Here is a 17711-nt window from a genome sequence, read left to right as displayed (position 1 = left end):
CAGATGTCGTGCACTTTACACGCTCTTGCGCTCCTAAGTTCCCACTGCCTTTATATTGCCTGTCTGGCTTCCTGTGCTAACCCTAGCGCCTACCACAGTACTTGAACCGCTGTATTTTTAGAGTTGCCTGAGCTGAAGTGCGATAAGGACTAAAAGCGGAAGGCACACACACAGGTGATGCGCGGTACATAAAGATCTTCTCAAGTGAGCGCGGTGGCACCGGCCTGTCATCACAGCAGTCAGCATTTGCAAGCCAGCCTCAGTTAGCACGGCCCTGTATCTCTGTCTCTCTGTTTCTCTGTCTCTGTTTCTCTGCCTCTCTCTCTCTCTCTCACACACACACCTTTTATGCACTCATTTCATACTCTGGTTTTTTGTCTTAGGAATGGGGTGGTGGTGCTGGTGATGTTTAAGTTATTTTTATAAAGAGATGGAGTCTTCATACCTACAGCCCCAGCCAGGTGGCTGAAACTACAAGCACACACGACCGTACGTGGCCATTTCAGAAAGACGAAAGGACCCAAGCTACCTAGTGTTTTGTTTACAAAGCGGGTGGCTGTTTTGTTTTATTTTGCTTTTGGAGATAGGGTCTCACCACTTCATGGCCCTGACTGTAGACCAGGCTGACCTTGAACTCACACCAAGCGACCTGACTCTACCTCCCGCAGGCTAGGCTTAAAAGCATACGCACAATGACCGGTTAGATGACACTATTTAACAGTTGGATAAAATTACCTAAAATTTCAAGTGGAAAAAAAAAAAATCTAAATCTGACACTAAGTCTTAACTGCTGATTAACGGTAGGGCCTGACCTCAAAGTGAGTCTTCAGAAATCCCAGTGCTGTGGTACAGGAAGCCCAGTGGTTGGCGTTCTGCCCCAGAGCTCCTAGCTGCAAAGCCTGGCTTCTCCCTCCAGTTGAGCGCATTTTTTAAAAATCTATTTTAATTGCTTTTCTTATACCTTTACCTCCCTTCCAAGGCCGCGACACTAGGGAAGGGAGGAAGGAAGTTAGAAGGGAAAGAGGACAGAGACCTCTTGAGACTTAATTCCTGTTGGTTGGGGTCATCTAGTTCTCTGGAGCAAGACCAGTCTGTCATAAGGGTACCAGCAGTCCAGCAAAGCAGCAACAGCAAACGCAGCAGAAGGATGAACCAGCAACAGCACAGGGAGCAGCAACCTTCTTTTCTCAAACTCCTTTTCCTCGCAATGCTCTGGCGTCTATACCCTCTCAGAGTCTTCAGATTAAACTATCTGCAGCTGGCAAAGAGCACGCACCTCTCCGAGCCCGCACAAGGCAATCATGGCTAACAGCTGTGGACAAACTAAAAGCAGCCCCATAGTCCACACTTTGGATTAAAACAGAACATATTTACGTAACATAACTGAGTTTTTAAAGAAGCCAAGACTTCACTGCACTCTCTCTCTCTTCCTTTCTCCTTCATCCTACCCTGACATTATTAATATGCTAAATCCGTGATCATATCTTTCACCATGTTTGAGATTTCATAATAGCTTTTTGCAAGTGAATCCAGGTTTTTATTGTTAAGTAGAAGTAAACATTTGAAATATAGATTTCAGATTTAAGTACTTCAGCTGGAATTTCCATGTGTTCTAATTAAAATTAATAAAAATCATTGAATCTTTTGTTTTGTTTTTTTCTAGTTGTTGTTTAGTGGGTTTTTGTTTTGTTTTGTTTTGCTTTGTTTTGTTTTATCCTCAGAAGTACTAATTAGAAGAAAATGTTTCTAGGTACCTAACTTTTAAAATAGGTTTTCAAAGAACAGTTAGTTTCACTTCTGTAAGGTAAGACGGTACTTTCAAAAGGTCACGGTATAGCTTAAAAGAATCACATGAAGTAATTTTCCATTTGGCCTATCAAAATATATTTTTTGAAAAATATGAGTGAAATTTATTTTTAACTAAGTAAGGAATAAAAAACAACAGGGTTTGGAGGCCAGTTTTTACCACCTGACTATTTTATCTAGAAAAGAAACTGTACAGGAGTCTGTCCCTGAGCAGGCATGCCCTTGCAAGTTGGATTACTAGAGGAAACTCCTAGACTACTTTAAAATTCTGCAACATTCTAATAGTCGGCACATATACAAGAATAAGCCATACCTCCATCGCACGTGACACACAGTAGGTAGTAAAATGGATGCCCATAAATACAGCTTTCGAATGAGAATACTTTTTGTTCTTTGTCAAGAGACAAGATCTCATGTTCAAGCTGGTCAGGAACTCACAGCAATTATCCTGTCTCCATCTCCCGAGTGCTGGAATTACAGGCATGAGATGACCCATGATGCTTAGCTTCAAACAACCAGTGATGCTAAATTATATCATGGTAGTCTGAATCCAAAGACAGGAGAGAGGGGCTGTTCCTGTTTCTGTTTATTCAAGTTTAAAAAAAAAAAAATTCAACCCAGGCTGGAGAGATGGCTCCACAGTTAAGAGTGCACAATGCTCGTGCAAAGAAACTGCACTTAGTTCCTAACACCAACATCAGGTGACTCAGAGGTGCCTGTAACTTCAACTCCAGGGGATCTGGCACCTTCTTTTGGCCTCCCCGTGCATCTGTACTCAAACTCATGTATCCCAGCACAGACACACACTGATATATAGAAATAAAAATTAAAATAACGTTTAAAGCATCAATAACTGAGCAAGGTCAGTCTGTTCTGTAATCTAAGCACTCAGGAAGCTGAGGCAGGAGGATTGCTGAAAGTTTGAGTTCCAAGCTGCCTGGGCTACAGAGGGGGAGGAGGTCCCCGTCAGTCATAGACCTAGGGAAGGGGAATAGGGTGAAAGCAGGAGGGAGGGAGGAATGGGTGGATACAAGTGAGGGGAAAACAACTGAGATGTAATATGAATAAATTAATTAAATAATAAAAAATTTTAAGAATAAATAGAAAAAAATTTTTAAACCACTTATGTAAAACGGCCAGAGAGAGAGAGCGCGCGCACGCGCGCAAGAGAGAGAGAGAAAGAGAGAGAGAGAGAGGGAGAGCATTTAATTTTAAAGTTAAAGCTGTGATCAATAATAACCATTGGCCATTTTAAGCCACATGACCAAATACAAATGTTTCTCAAATGGCTAACAAGTCACAGAGTGAAACCACATTTGTCAAGGGCAACTGTAATGTACTAACATGCTATGGTCTTTTTCAAAATCTATTCTTAGACGTAAAACAAACCCTCTTTAATTAAAACCTTCCCTTATAAACACAGTTGCTCAGTAAGCGAGATCCGGCAAATCCAGCATCAGAGTAAGGCCAAGGCGAGCCTTGCCCTCCCACTCCCACCCTAACAGCAAGCAGGCAGCCTTCAACCTCTCAGGCATGCTCTAAACTTAGGTAACACTGAAGCAACGCGTCCTTACGCTATACGTAGAGGGTTAGTAAGTTATTTATGTCTATTATCTTTAATAATGGGCTATCATGGTTGACATAATCGAAATGGAAAGAGAGCTGCTATACTATATATTACTGTACCAGGAGTCAGAGTTTCCAGGCTATATTTAGTTCACATTAAAATGGAAGCAAAGACGCAAACCAAGCTAAAAATAAAACGTTCTACAAAGATGAGGGTTTTTTTTTTTTCCAAATGGATTGAAATTTAGCTTTATTTGGTGCCTCTGATGCTGATATTTAGCAAGGCTTTAACTTTGCACTGCTTTGGAAACCTAACCACACACCGGCTTAGTCTTCTCCGGGAGAGGCCAGCCTGAGCCAACAACAGCCACAGACCATCCCATTGGCCACATCCTGCTGGCACTTGATTTTTACACAGTCCACACATGAGAGAAGAGCTTTACATAGTTAAACAGGTTGATTTTTTTTTAAGTATTTTTAAACCTGGAAGTCTTATGACATTTAAATTCCAGCTCCGTGAACACAGTTGTAGTGGAGTACAGACACACTTACTCCCGAGTACCGTCAGTACCAATCCACACTATGGCGGCAGAGTAAAGGCCTGGGTTGTGGTAGCTTGGTTGGCTTGGTGTTGTTATCCTTTATCTCTTCTTCTTCTCCTTCTCCCTTTTCTTCTTTCGGTTTTTCGAGACAAGGTTTCTCTGTGTAGCCCTGGCTGTCCTTTAACGTAGACCAGGCTGGCCTTGAACTCAGAGGTGTTCCTGCCTCTACCTCTAGAGTGCTGGGATTGAAGGTGGACACCACCACCACCCAGCTTGTTACCCTTTTTCTTTATTAAGGTGTTACTGACCCAAAATTATAAGCGGATGTTGATAGTTCATGGCTTCTGGGGAAGGAAAAGTCATTCTAAAAGTGTGGCCCCTGGTAGGTCTAGCACACTCCTGTGGACGGCCTATCACACTGGAGCAAACTAAGCACAGGATTTGTGGAGGAGGAGGAGCCAGAGGAGGTGGAAAAGATGGAAAGTGATAGAAAGATTGAGAGTAATGGGTGAATATGACCAAAATGCACTGTATATAATTCTCAAAGAATAAAACATACTAAAAATTATAAGACGGTCAGGGTAGCTCAAGACTATAATTCCACTGACTCTGAAGAACGCGACAGGACTACAAGGTGAAGGTCAGCCTGGGCAACATAGGGAAACACACTCGCCAATGAAACTTGAAAGAAAGCAGAGACAGGTGGCAATGAGCCTTCCTTAGCGGCCAAGTTCCTACCCGGTGTGCTGCCTAATTTTATCAACCTGACACAGGCTACAGTCATTTGAGAGAAGAGAACCTCAATTGAGAAAAAGCCTCCATAAGACTGGGCTGTAGGCAAGCCTGTAGAGCATCTTCTTAATTAGTGATTGATGTGGGAGAGCCCAGCCCACTGTGGACAGTTCCACCCCTGGGCTGGTGGTCCTGGGTTCTATAAAAGAAGGCAGGCTGAGCAAGCCATGGGGAGCAAGCCAGCAAGCAGCACCCCTTCATGGCCTCTGCATCAGCTCCTGCTTCCAGGATCCTGCCCTATTTGAATTCCTGTCCTGACTTCCTTCAGTGACGGACTATGGATATGAAAACATAAGCCAAATAAACCCTTTCCTCCCCGACTTGCTCTCAATCACGCGGTGTTTCATCATATCAATAGTAAGCCTAACTAGGATTCCTGGTATGCTCAAGGTCCTGGGTTCAATCCCCAGCACCACCAAAAAAATTTGCATAACTTATGTTATGATTTTTTTTTCCATGTGCACAACAGTGTGAAATCACTGAATTAGACTACTTCTGATAAATTCTATATTTTTATAATAAGAACGTTTAAACTCTAACTCATTGCAAATTTGACATATGTAACTGTTATTAACTATAATCACCATGATAGTTACAGTAGAACTCATTCTATAGTCCAGAGCTTACCCGAGTCAGTCCAGCGGAAAGTTTGTACCCTCTGACCACCACCATTCCCCCCCTCTTCCACCTCTCTCCCTGCCCCATGGTTCTCAGAGCCCAGTCATTCTGAGGGAATCCTAATACCCCAAAACTTCAAACCTTTAGCGCTTTGATCTTTACAAACAGTAGGCAGAGCTCTGCCCCAGACGAGCTGAGCAGAACCCACACGTTCCTTCTTTGCCTCCTGCTCGTCTCTGGGACTTCAGTCTTTGCTTCTCTCTCTTCATCTTGCTCGGATCTTTCCTTGAGTCTGATGTTTCTGCACAGAACGCGGACTGAGGACTTGTAATGATATCTTCTAGTTTAGTGTTTCTGGTTTAAACACTGGACAAAGCCCGCCATGATGTCCAAAACACTACCACTTACAATTTGAAAGTCAGTGAGCAAGTGCCCCCAGGGCTCCTCCACCTAGATATCATAGTTAAAATAGTAATAATCAATTTTGGCTGTAGAGTGGGTTTTTTGTTGTTATTGTTTTTAAGATGGGGTCTGACTGTGTAGCCCTGACTGACCAGCGACTTGCAACATAGACCAGGCTGGCCTCAAACTCATGGAGATCCACCTGCCTTTGCCTCCCAGGTGCTCGGTGTGCACCACAACATCAGACAACAATGTTTTAGTTGCATAAACTATATCTCATAAAACAAAAATCCACAAAAAGCTACAGAAGTTTATTTAAGATAAACTTTCATGATAAATTAAAAGCAACATACTCATCCGGTGACTGCATTCTGTGTTTAGGTACGTTTTTGCCAAATTTGAAGAATAACCTATAGCCATTTAGAATTAATATATGACTACATATAAATGTCAAAAAGAGAACTCGACTGCCTAATCAGGATATTTTTGACACACTAAAGCTTCCTGACCTTGGCCAAGAAAATTCAGTGGCTGAAAGTCACTGAGACAGTTCTCACCTGCCGGCACCACCCTGTGGCAGTTCACCATGCTGTCCCACCAGCTGAGCGAGCAACCTCTGCTGCTGCTGCAGAATGGCAGGGTATACTGCACTCATACTCCAACAAGAGACACACAGTCTTCCTCATGTTCAGGACCTAACTGTTCCACTAACGTCGCTCCAGACTGTCTCACTGTCAGCGCCTATGGAATGCCTACGAAACGCTCTGCAGCACCCATGTCTAAGTGGTGGGTACTCCGCCCCACAGGGAAAGATACAGACCAGGAAAGAGGCAGCAGAAGCAGCCAGGGAAGAAGCAGCAACCTCACTACTCCCGTCTGCCTTTTTTCACACCAACATCACTTTCATTCCTGCAGAGATTTGTTGCCTTTGGGAAATGAAATTGGATACAGAATTATCTGCTTAGCATGTGGGAACCTAGCTGTAACTACGTGAAGTACTCAGCTGACAGGAGGAAAGATATAAGTGAAAAATAGAGAAAGAAAGTGGCAAAAAAAAAAAAAAAGGTACTAAGAAACCATGGAGGAAAATGGAAAATGAAAAGGGAACAAAACCCACACATACAACAGTGGGGGGTAAGCAGGGATGCACTAGGATCATTGGTAAACCGCATTCTCCTCCAAAGGCTGGGGCAGGGCAGATGCCTAGCCTGCGGGAGGCTCTGGGTTCCATCTTTAGCATTCACCTATGGGCCATATGTCTACCTACATATCCATACTCTATCAGAAGCTTATTACACATCTGTATGTAAGCACGTATTGTGTATAAGTGTGGGGATGCAGAACTAAAGGTACCGCTAGCAACCCTAACCCATCATACTAAGCGGGTTTTGATGCATCTTCGGGATATATGAGCAAGAACTGTCAGTGCTGTCTCAGAGACAACTAAGCTCTGAGCTAGATCCGAGGCATGAGCCTCTCCTCCAGCCTCTCCCATCTCACACCCCTGTGGAGAAGATGAGGAAATATATGCATTTTTCCAAGGTTGCTTCTCTTCTTATCTGGATAATTCCCAATGGCTGTTGCTACCTTTAGCAGCTCTACTTGTTATTAACTCCCCCCACTGACCTCACTTTCTTCACTCAGAAGCAGTGTATGTGGTAAGAGCCACGCAATGGAGTTCACCACACATTACAATCTGGATAGCAGGAGGTGGGGTATGAGGCTGAGGCTCACTAGTCTTGGCAACTTAATGCTCTGGCCTCAGATGTTTGTATATAAAAACATTCTATATGAATACTAACATATGAGCAAGTATAAAACACAGATTTTCTGATATTCGGATATGAATGAACATCAGAAGCAATATTTCAAAGCTTGATAATTAGCCATCATTATGGCAAATGCTTATCAGAAATCAAACAGGAAACCAACAGCAATATGCCTTATACACTTATTTCTGTCTTCATAACAATACTTTATCCCATAATTAAACAATACAATCTTAGCTATGGCCTCAAGTTCATAAAACCTACAAAGTTTACTAGTATTTCCTAAAAATTTGGTTGTTCAAGCTGGGCATGGGGGCACACGTCTTTAATCCCAGCACTCAGAAGCCAGAGGAAAGCAGATCTCTGTGAGTTTGAGGCTAGTCTGGTCTACCAAGTGAGTCCAGGACAGCCAGAGCTACACAGAGAAACCCTGTCTCAAAAAAACAAAAAACAGAACTACAACAACAACAAAAAATTGATTGTTCAATTTTATTTCCCCAGTTCCCCAATCTAAAACTACCCTAAATTTTTCTCAAATTGCATGAGTTTTACTAACCAGTCTTGATAATACTACGCATGGAACTTCGGGCACTGCATATACAAGTATATGGTGTGCCATTTTTGAAACCTGCCATTGTTCTCTTTAATTCAGTTTTACAGTTTTTTTTTAAAGATTAAGATTTCAAATGTTAAAAGCGTTGTTAGTAAAGACTCTACATTCGTTAGCTTATTCTTCAAAAAAACTCTAAGTCCCAACATATTACAAATGCTATAAAACTCAAAATCCATCTCAAAGTAGAACCAAAATGTGCACGTAAGCAAACAGCTGAAGCAACATGTGTCTGTCTGCTTAATTTTAAGTCAGCCGGCTCTAAAACAAGCATGAACCTGTTTCCATAAAAGACTCCCACAAGCCTCAGGAAGCTAATTTTCATGAAAATAACTAGAATGAATGAACTTTTGCAAATATATTTTTAAAACATCCATTGGTTTAATCTGTTCCCTACTCCTTTAACTCCTCCACTAACAGTAAACTAGATGTTGAAGATTTCTAAACTAAGATGAACTTCAGAATATTTAAGTCCACTAATACCCTTTTTGTCTTGTGTGTGCTCATCATCAAATAAAAGCTCAACTTTTGAGACTGGCCAACACAATGCCACAGAAGCACCACCACACCCGGCAAATACCCTGAAGAGGTAACTTGTGATGAACCACCATGGATGTCTGTGCTTGGCATTTTGTGGGAACCTGCCAGCCTATATGCACAGTACACCAGAGGAAATGACTGAAGAGCAAGCAGCCTGCTGCGGGTGGGAATTCGCAGTGTTTGGCGCCCGTACAGCTTCTGCGGGTCTTCCAGCGCACGCCGCACAGAGAGCACGAGAAACCAAACTCCTTTAAGTTCCTTAAGCGTGAACTCACAACAGGACTTCAACTTTTTCCCATGCTCTAAGCTCTTGCTCTAACTGCTAGCAGAGAGCTCTGGAACACACCCTGGTTACTCTCTAAACCCCAAGCAGAAATCCCTGATACCGGCCCTGCCCCTTGAGCAAGGCCACGCCCCATCCAAGCCACACCCCCGCACTCCTCCTCGGGATACTTGTTCCCGGGATCTCCCGGTGAGCTCCCTCCACCCACAAGCCTCCGGCCGGCCCCTAGCCCAGCCTTACCTTGGTCCGGATCTGTCCAGAGGTGGACACTTTACGGATCAGCTTCTGAGGTCCCTCCTGCTCTGCTTCACTGTCAGACGAATCCTCTCCCGGTCCCGGAGTGGTGGGGGAAACCGCGCTAGCCCCAGTGGCCGCTCCTCCCTGAGGGTGGTGCTGGCTGCCAGCTCCGGCCATCCTCTCCGATTCCTGCAGGGACACAGTAGCGCCCCGAGGGGCTGTGGTCAGCTGCTAGGCTCTGCCCGGGCGTCCAAGCACAGCGTCTAGCTGGCGCCATCTTCCGTGGTCCCAGCTGCGCAGCGAGACCTCCCGGGTCCTCTGCGTGTTTCACGCCTGCGCACCCAGCCTTGGGATGCTCTGGGTTTGCTGACCCAGGACGACCTGCACCGGTATGAAAGGATGGGGGTCGCAATAAGCCTCGGACAACCTCCCTCTTACTCCTAGTGTCTGGAAGGCTCTAAGGGAATAGAAGGCAGAGATAGGCTAGAGCGTGCCACAGCAGGTAGGGCAGTGGAGATGCTCCTCCCCTGGTTCCAGGCAGCAGGAGTGAGGGAAGGCTCCTGAGGAAAAAAAAAAAGAACATGGAGCTTCCTCCTACGTCCTGGTGTGCACCCCTGGACCCCATATCTCTCCACATACTTGGGCCGTGTGGCGCCATTCCAGCTAAAAGTTCCTTCTTCCCAAGAGATGAACTGAGTCTCTGGACCCTCAGCACCACTGCGAGGACCTTTCCTCTCCTACCTCTGCCAGGGAGTTTGAGTCCTTTCAGCCTCCTCTACAGTGGTGCTTAGTTTCGGGCCCACCCCCATCCGGCGCACACGGAAGAGAAGAGCATTTTCCGGGAGGTTCAGCTCCGCTCTGAGAACTTTTCGTTCAGAAAGAGCGATTCCCTTTGGCTAACAGGAAGCTGGGAAGGGCGTGGAGGGAGCGCAGAAACAAGAGAGGACACGCAGCTCAAGACGACAATATCCTGAAATAAATGTCTAAGCTGAAGCGCTCATCCACAATGCCTGGAAGACTGCACTCACGTGAACAAAGTACTGGGCAAGAAAAAAAATAAGACACACACTTGAGAGAGCACCCCTCCCTAGTCCGGACTGAGGAAAGAATCTACAGGCTGCGGCCTCTGCTCTGGAAGCCAGCGCAGCGCAGCGGCAGGCATGAGCAACCTCGCTGCACCGAATGCAAAACGCAACCTCAAAAGCCCTATGGGGTGGGGTGGGGGAAGGCTGAGGGAGAGGATACTTAAAGATCAAATTTCCAGCTGTCAACCAGAGAGAACTTCGCCCTGCTGTTAGCTGTGGGGTTGGGGTTTTGTCCCAGAGCATGCCTTTAGTCCCAGCACTTGGGAGGCAGAGGCAAGCAGATCTCTGTGAGTTCAAGGCTAGCCTGGTCTACAGATGGAGCCCCAGGACAGCCAAGGCCACACAGAGAAACCCTGCCTTGAACTCCTCCGCCCCCCCCACACACACACACACAAAGAGTCCCTAGAGGAATCTGGGGGCTCTCCTTGGTGGAGCAATCTTTTTTAACCCTTCAGGTTCCTCTCCCATTTTGTCAGTTGGCCATGACACAGTTCCTGGAAACTAAGATTTCTGGGTTTCGTTTCTTTCCCAGGTACAACCTTAAGCCCAACAATGATTCCACTCAGCATTAGAGCTGCCAGCTCTTAGAGATTTTAACTATATTGAAAATGTGAAATACGCCTCAGTCCTTCAGTATACGCCGTGTTACTTGAACACAAAGACAGCTTCTCTCTCATGCTCAGTTTTTTCCTTTAGGAAAGGAAGGAGTGGGGGTGAATGTGCCTCACGAGGCCTTACGGCCCTATAATACGGCATTCTGTGCCTACAAGTACATACAACTGAGAAATTCTTAAGAGAAAATAACATTGCATAATGGCTGGCTGGGGTTACAGATCACTGCTAGAGTTCTTGCCTAGAAGACAGATGGCTGCCCCGTCACAGCCAGAAGACAAAATAATGCCCTTTTAGTGGCCTTTAGCCTGGTCTGGCAATTTGGTCACAGACAAGTCTAATGATAAGTGACTAGTAAAGGGACTTTAAAAAGCCCATAGTTCAAACTTTCCTCTTTTTGTTGTTGCTGTTGTTTTTCGAGACAGGGTTTCTTTCTCTGTGTAGCCCTGGCTGTCCTGGACTGACTCTGTAGACCAGGCTGGCCTCGAACTCACAGAGATCCACCTGCCTCTGCCTCCCCGAGTGCTGAGATTACAGGTGTACATAGGCAGCTTTCAGGCTTTCCCTTTAACATAGAGGAGAGGACGACGTTGAGGACACAAGCTGTGAGCAAAGTAAAAAGCACGTGACTATGATTCTAACGTTCTCCTCACCACACTATATATAGCTAAAGGCCGATTTGGCCCTTATAGTACTTCAACCGACACATTAAACTTTCAGGTTGTATACAGCAACATTTTCTAGAATCCAGGCAACCGCGATTGGACTGAAAGGTGGGAATACCCAAGCCTATTTTGTGAAGAAGATGGATTACATTTCTTACGCTTTGAAAGGATGCTGATTGCTTAAAGACACTGTTCAGCTTAGCCTCCAGGAGCTAGGCAATTAATTCCTCAAAGCGCGGGTATTCGTTACTTATAAAAACTTAAGTCTTGCAGCCAGCTCTGCTCTATGCATACTTCAGTAGCAAATTCTAAGGCTTGTAACTTCAAAAGCAAAGCCAGTCTAAGCCGGCTCCAGCTACGTAAGTGACAGCAGCTCTACAGCATCTGCAGCTGTAGAGGAAACCCAGGCTGAGAACAGTGTGTAGGCAAAGGAAGGAACGCTTCTGCCTCACTTCCCACAAAAGGCAGCTCAGGAAAAACCCTGGTGGAAACCATCTCTCCGAGAAACTTTTACAGAATCTCCAATTTAAAATGGTATCTGACCCTCGAACTGCTTCTCCTAGTGATAAATGTCCAAATTGACTATTTAACCTAACTGAAATGCACTTCACCTTTTCTTTGTTTAGGGCCTGTGTGTTTGTTTTTGAGATAGCACCATACCACACCTCAGGCTGGCCTAGAGCTTATTGTACATAGGCCAATCTGACTTTCTATTTATGGCAGTGTCCTGCATCAGCCTCTATTTCCCGAAATGGCTTCTGAAATGTCAAATATGTACTGGGCGTTGGTGGCGCACGCCTTTAATCCCAGCACTCAGGAGGCAGAGGCAGGTGGATCTCTGTGAGTTTGAGGCCACCCTGCTCTACAAAGCGAGACCAGGACAGCCAAGTCTACACAGAGAAACCCTGACTCCAAAAAGAAAAAAAGAAAAAAAGGAAAGATATCGCAAGTATGTGGCATGTTGTCTCATTTGATTTACAGAAAGGTTCCTTGACATTATCCTTCGTGTTTTATATTTTTCAGATAATGTCCATGCTGCTCATGAACTCCTTTTTATTACTGTTACTTTAAGTTCTTTGTCAATGAGCTGTGGTGGTGCACATCACTAATCCCAGCACTCTGGAGGCAGAGGCAGGTGGGTCCCTGTAAGTTCGAGGCCAGCCTGGGCTGTACCAGGAGACCCTGTCTCATAAAAAGATCTCCATGTGTTAACACATCACCAATTCTGTTTAAAGTTTGCTTATGGGAAGGTTGGGGCACGTGGACTGCCAAGAGCTTGAAGCCAGCCTGGGTTACACACCGAGTAACAGGCCCACCAGGGCTACACAGCAAGATCTTGGCTCCAAAACAACAACAGCAATAAAAAGTGCTTGGCCACACACTCCACAGAAGTTACAGTCAGGACTGCAGAGAAATGCGTGGAGCTGACCACTAATTGATTTTCTACTTATAAGGTGCCATACTTGATTTTTTTTAAAAAAAAAAAAGGGTGATAAAGAGAGATCAGTCAAAGCCAAACACCACATGATTACAACTTTATGAACACTGTATTACTATCTACAGAGATATTCTGAACTAATCAGACACTAACAACAAGCAGGATCATTAGTCACTTAAAGTGTCTAATCCCATGTGCCATAGTTTTACATTCAGAGTTATAATACAGCATAAGGGTTACAAGTCAGACCTTGAAAACCACAAGTAGGCACTTCAGAAACCGTGTTCCAGGCAGGACTCATGCTCCTGATCTGTACAGAACCAAGGGCTCTGCAGCTTGGATGAGCACAGGCCTGAGAGGCTGCTCCGACTGCAGTGTGGGCCTATTTCCACAATACACTGCTTATTATGTATTCAGAACTTAAGATTCAAAAATGTTTACCCTGTTGAAATTGTCTTAGTTGTTATCCAGGAAACAACACATTCCAAGAGCAATGGTGCTATCAACTACAGGAACATATGGGTCATCCTTACACACAAGGCAAAAACGTCTCATCATCCTGGCATAAAATTCAACTGTGAAACCTCTTGCTTTTATTTTGGCCTTTTTTGCTTCAAAACCCTTGCCTTTCTACAAGTCCATTAATTCCAGACTGTTAACTGGCATAATGTTAACTGATAATGCTAACTGGTACAAAACCATTTAATTTAGGGAGTGAAGCACATTCAAGCTTCTTTCCACTAAAAAAAAAAAAAAAAAAAAAAAGTGAGGGGGGCATTCCTCCGTATTTTAACTGAGCTAGAACTCTTACTACCTTTCTGCTACCCACGCCTACCCAGTAAGGACGCTTTGCTAAATGTCTGCCTACCCACGCATTCCCAATGTTTATTTGTTTAGTTTAGGGATGCTAGGGACAAACACAGGGAGTGGCACTGGCACAGGCACAGGGCGTGGCATATGCCCTGTGTTCTAGCTCTGAGCTTCAGCCCAGTCCCCAATTACTTCCTTCCCTTGTTTGTTTGTTCGTTCGTTTGTTTTGCTTTGTGACAGGGTTCCTCTGTGTAGTCTTAGCTGTCCTGGAACTCACTCTGTAGACCACGCTGGCCTCGAACTCAGAGATCCACCTGCCTCTGCCTCCCAAGTGATGGGATTAAAGGCATGCGCCGCAGCTGCCGCCGCCACCACCACCACCACCTGGCCCTGATTATTTTCCTTACTTGATTTTCGTATGCAGAGTCTCAATATGTAGCTCATGTTGGCCCCACAGGCTGGGTGGGCCCTCCTTCTGCACCAGATTACTATGATTACAGTGGGCAGTACCACACCCAGCTCCTCAGTTATGTCTATATTCACTAACACTTGACTATATTCCAAAGAAAAGTGAGAAACTTAAGTGCTAGCAGGTGTCTTTTTTAGGCTCAATACTTAACCAGAATAATGCTAAATAAGGCTAATATGTATCTAAATGTTCTGATTTAACTAATTAACTTAATTTCCCCCTTCACAGAGAGAATGTCATCAAGTCCCAGAAACTCCTTTGGCTCCAGGCATGGATATACTTTAGCCGAGAAGTACTGTTTCTTTTTTAGTAGCCTCATTAATCTCCAGGGAATCCTTTGCTTTTCTGTCTGAATAGTGGAAATCATACCATCATGGTTTAGGCTCCATCAGAAAAAAAAAAAAAAAAGGTGAGAAAAAAAAATCCTTACATGCATGCTGTCACATGTCACAATAATACAGTAATTCCATTTATTCAACACTTGGGTCCTTTATATAAATGTAAATTTGCAAGCTTGTATGGTAAAATATTAAATTGCCTATATTTCAATTCTTAAGAAGGTTTTGAAGAACTCAAAATTGGAATCCAAATGAAAACAGGTTTGTTTTCTTTGCTGCTGTTTCACTTTGTTTTAAGAGAGGAAGGGTTTGTTTTGGCTCAGAGGATTAAATGCATCTTGGTGGGTGGATGGAGAAGGCACGGCAGCTGCTTGTTCTGTGACACCCACCAGGAAGCAATGGGGAAACAGGTATTCTCAATCTGAGTCTCTGAGGGAGAGAAGGGGAAGGGGGCTCCTTAAGGTTATATAAGGCTAGCAATGAATTTTCTAAATATACTGTGTCCTGCATGACTATATGTCATATAGGTTCATTTTGAAGGCCAGGATTCACTTTACTCAGATTCTTGAGATCACTGAACCAAAGTTAAAGAGCCTGATTTTTGGGAACTTCATGATGCCTGGGATCCTCGTCCTATGCTGAGGCAAGAGCAGGGCAGGGGGTGCCAGGCACTGGAGTAGTGTGAGACTCTGTCCCAAACACAGAGAAGAAATCAAACCGATTCCGACAGACCCAATGTCCCTTCTAAACATATTTACACTAAATGAACACCAACCCCTTTGCCCCACAAGGCAAAAATATTTAGCAATTAAAGGTTTTCCTCTAATGCATTCTTCCTTTCTCTAGTATGCGCTCCTTTTTTTTTTTTTTTTTTTAGCAATGTAGGTAACTCAACTTTCTTAAGGAATTATATTAAAATTTCCTTTGAAATGCTTAACATTGTAGTTATTACACAAGGCTCAGAATAAAACCACTAATGAGGAACGTTTTATGACACATACTTAGATAGATTTCACTCTTTAGCTGTAAGAGTGTAAGCTCCTTGGGGGCAAAGCTTGTATGGGAGTTAATAGCTTGCCCAACCATCACAGAACATGATAGGTGTTGGATAAAAATATCTGAGCAAACAAAATGCCTTCGCCATTTAAATACGCCTACTTTTGAAGAGTTCCATAATTCAGCCAGTATTACCACTCCATCTCGCACCTCTGTGAAGGTTTTAGTTTTACAAGTTCATGCGGGGGTGGGGGCGATTAGAGCTGAGTATTTTCTTTGAGAATAAGAAAACACTTTGGTTCTTACCACTTCTGCGATGAAAACGGGGCTTCTCTAATTTCCTGACTGCAATGTAGTGAGGACATCAGCACCCAGCAAACACTAACACATACCTCAGGGTGTCCCACTGTGAGTGTTGTAGGCCGATAGGACTTTATATAGTAAAGTTCACAACCGGTCCCTGGATTTAATTCCCAATGAGCTTAAATGTCAAGACTGAATTGTATTTTTAACCAATAGCTTACTCCCTAAGGATGACCGCAACAGAACATGAGCAGAGGGGCTACCTAACGTGCAAATTCACAAAAGCAAAAGCAGCTACAGATGGATCCAAGACGAAGGACACTCCTGAAAGGTCAGGAGGCAGAAGACAGCAAAATGTACCCTGGCAAAGGGTCTGAAAGTGTACATGTCAGGAAAGACGCACTCCTGGCACCTGACCTACAAGCTCTCAACAGGCAGAGGGCCCGCCTGAGCCGACTCTGGAAGTCCCTGGGAAAAATCATCTGAACAGCATCGCAACACGGATGAAGCAAGATTTTCAGACAGGTTCACAACGTCAACCAAAAAGTACGCAGACTGGGTGTGCGGGGCCAAAATTCATTGCCCACTCAAGATTAGAGGGGTCTGCGTGGGACGGGGACCCCGGGGAGGAATCCCTGTTAGGATGGATACCAAACGGTTCCGTTTGAGGTGCAAGAAATAAATAAGTTAAAGTTGTTTAGAGAACAAATCCAAAGACCCCCGACTCTCCTTATACTCTCACACACAACATTCTGGGTCCCTAAAACGACTCAACCTCTACATAGCGTGTGCAGTGAAATCCAGGCAAAAGCGAAGTTAGTTCGTGGCTGGATTCCCCGCCAAGCCCCTTGACCTCCGGGGCAGCCCGGGACAGCCGCGGCACCGGGAGTCGGAGGCGTGGCTCCGGGCTTCTGGCAGCTACCCTCCAGCCCAGGCGGCGGTCCACGGGAACCTGCGCGCCCAGGTGACTGCCAGGGCGCGGTCAAGAGGGGAGCCCCGTCTCCTCCCGGCGCCACCCGCTGACCGCGCAGCCCGCCGCCTCCACTGCCTGGGCCGTCGCGCCTCACTCGGGAATGAAGAGCAAAGTTGGGAAGCGGATGAAGCGCGGAAACGGTCCTCGAAGGACCGTCGCCAGAGGCCCCACGGAGAAGAGCTCCTGCCGACCGGACAAAGGCGCTCCGGGCGGCGCACAAGGAGGAGCCCGGGCGCCGGAGGAAGCGCAGCCCCGGCTGGGAAACAGCTGGGGACCTCATCCCGGACCGCTTCCTGAACGGAACCCCGGCCAGGAGGGGGGTGGGGGGCAAGGAGCAAGGACAAGCGGGAAGGGTGGGCGCGGGCGCGGTACCCACCGGTTCCTCCCAGGCCGGGCTGCGGGCTCCGAGCGCGGGGCGCACGTGCTGCGGCTCCATCCCGCCGGCCCGCGCCCGCTGGCCGCCGGAGCGCCCGGACACGGGCCCCTGCCGCTGCCGCCGCCTGCGCCTCCCTCGCCGCGATCTCTGTCGCTACTGCCCCGGCTCCCGACCGGGGCCAGCCACCGGCCCTCCCGCTCTCTCTGGCTTCCGCCGCGCTCGCCCGCCCCCGCGCCGGTCCCTTCCTCCGCCGCCGCCTCCGCAGCCGCCTAAGTCCCGCTCCCTGGCACGGCCGCGAGCGCACGGCTCCCCAAGCCGCGGCCGCCTCCCACGGCCCGCAGAATCCGCCCCTCGCTCTCCGGTCTCCGCCCCCGACTCCCTCCCCTTTCCTCCAGCCGCCCGCCCCTTCTCTCCCCCCGCCCCCGCCCGCCCAGCCGCCCCTCCCGGCGGGCGGCCCGGGACGCACGTGACCCCCCTGCCA

The 17711-nt window shown here is 46.3% G+C and overlaps 1 protein-coding gene across 1 annotated transcript in view; it reads right to left on the bottom strand.

Annotated features, from left to right (window-relative positions):
• DGKH (diacylglycerol kinase eta) overlaps positions 1 to 17424 on the bottom strand; it is a 167159-nt gene extending 149735 nt beyond the window's left edge. Inside the window, 2 exon segments of the mRNA XM_084767935.1 lie at positions 9169 to 9354; positions 17231 to 17424. Coding sequence (XP_084624061.1) covers positions 9169 to 9354; positions 17231 to 17290 — 246 coding nt within the window. The 5' untranslated portion in view covers positions 17291 to 17424.
• Between the last annotated feature and the right edge of the window lie 287 nt (positions 17425 to 17711).

The sequence above is a fragment of the Acomys minous genome (assembly GCF_964271855.1).
Source record: "Acomys minous genome assembly, chromosome: 18".
NCBI lineage: Eukaryota > Metazoa > Chordata > Mammalia > Rodentia > Muridae > Acomys > Acomys minous.
The sequence above is the reverse complement of the archived record's forward strand: the minus strand, read 5'-3'. Positions and strand labels throughout refer to the sequence as shown.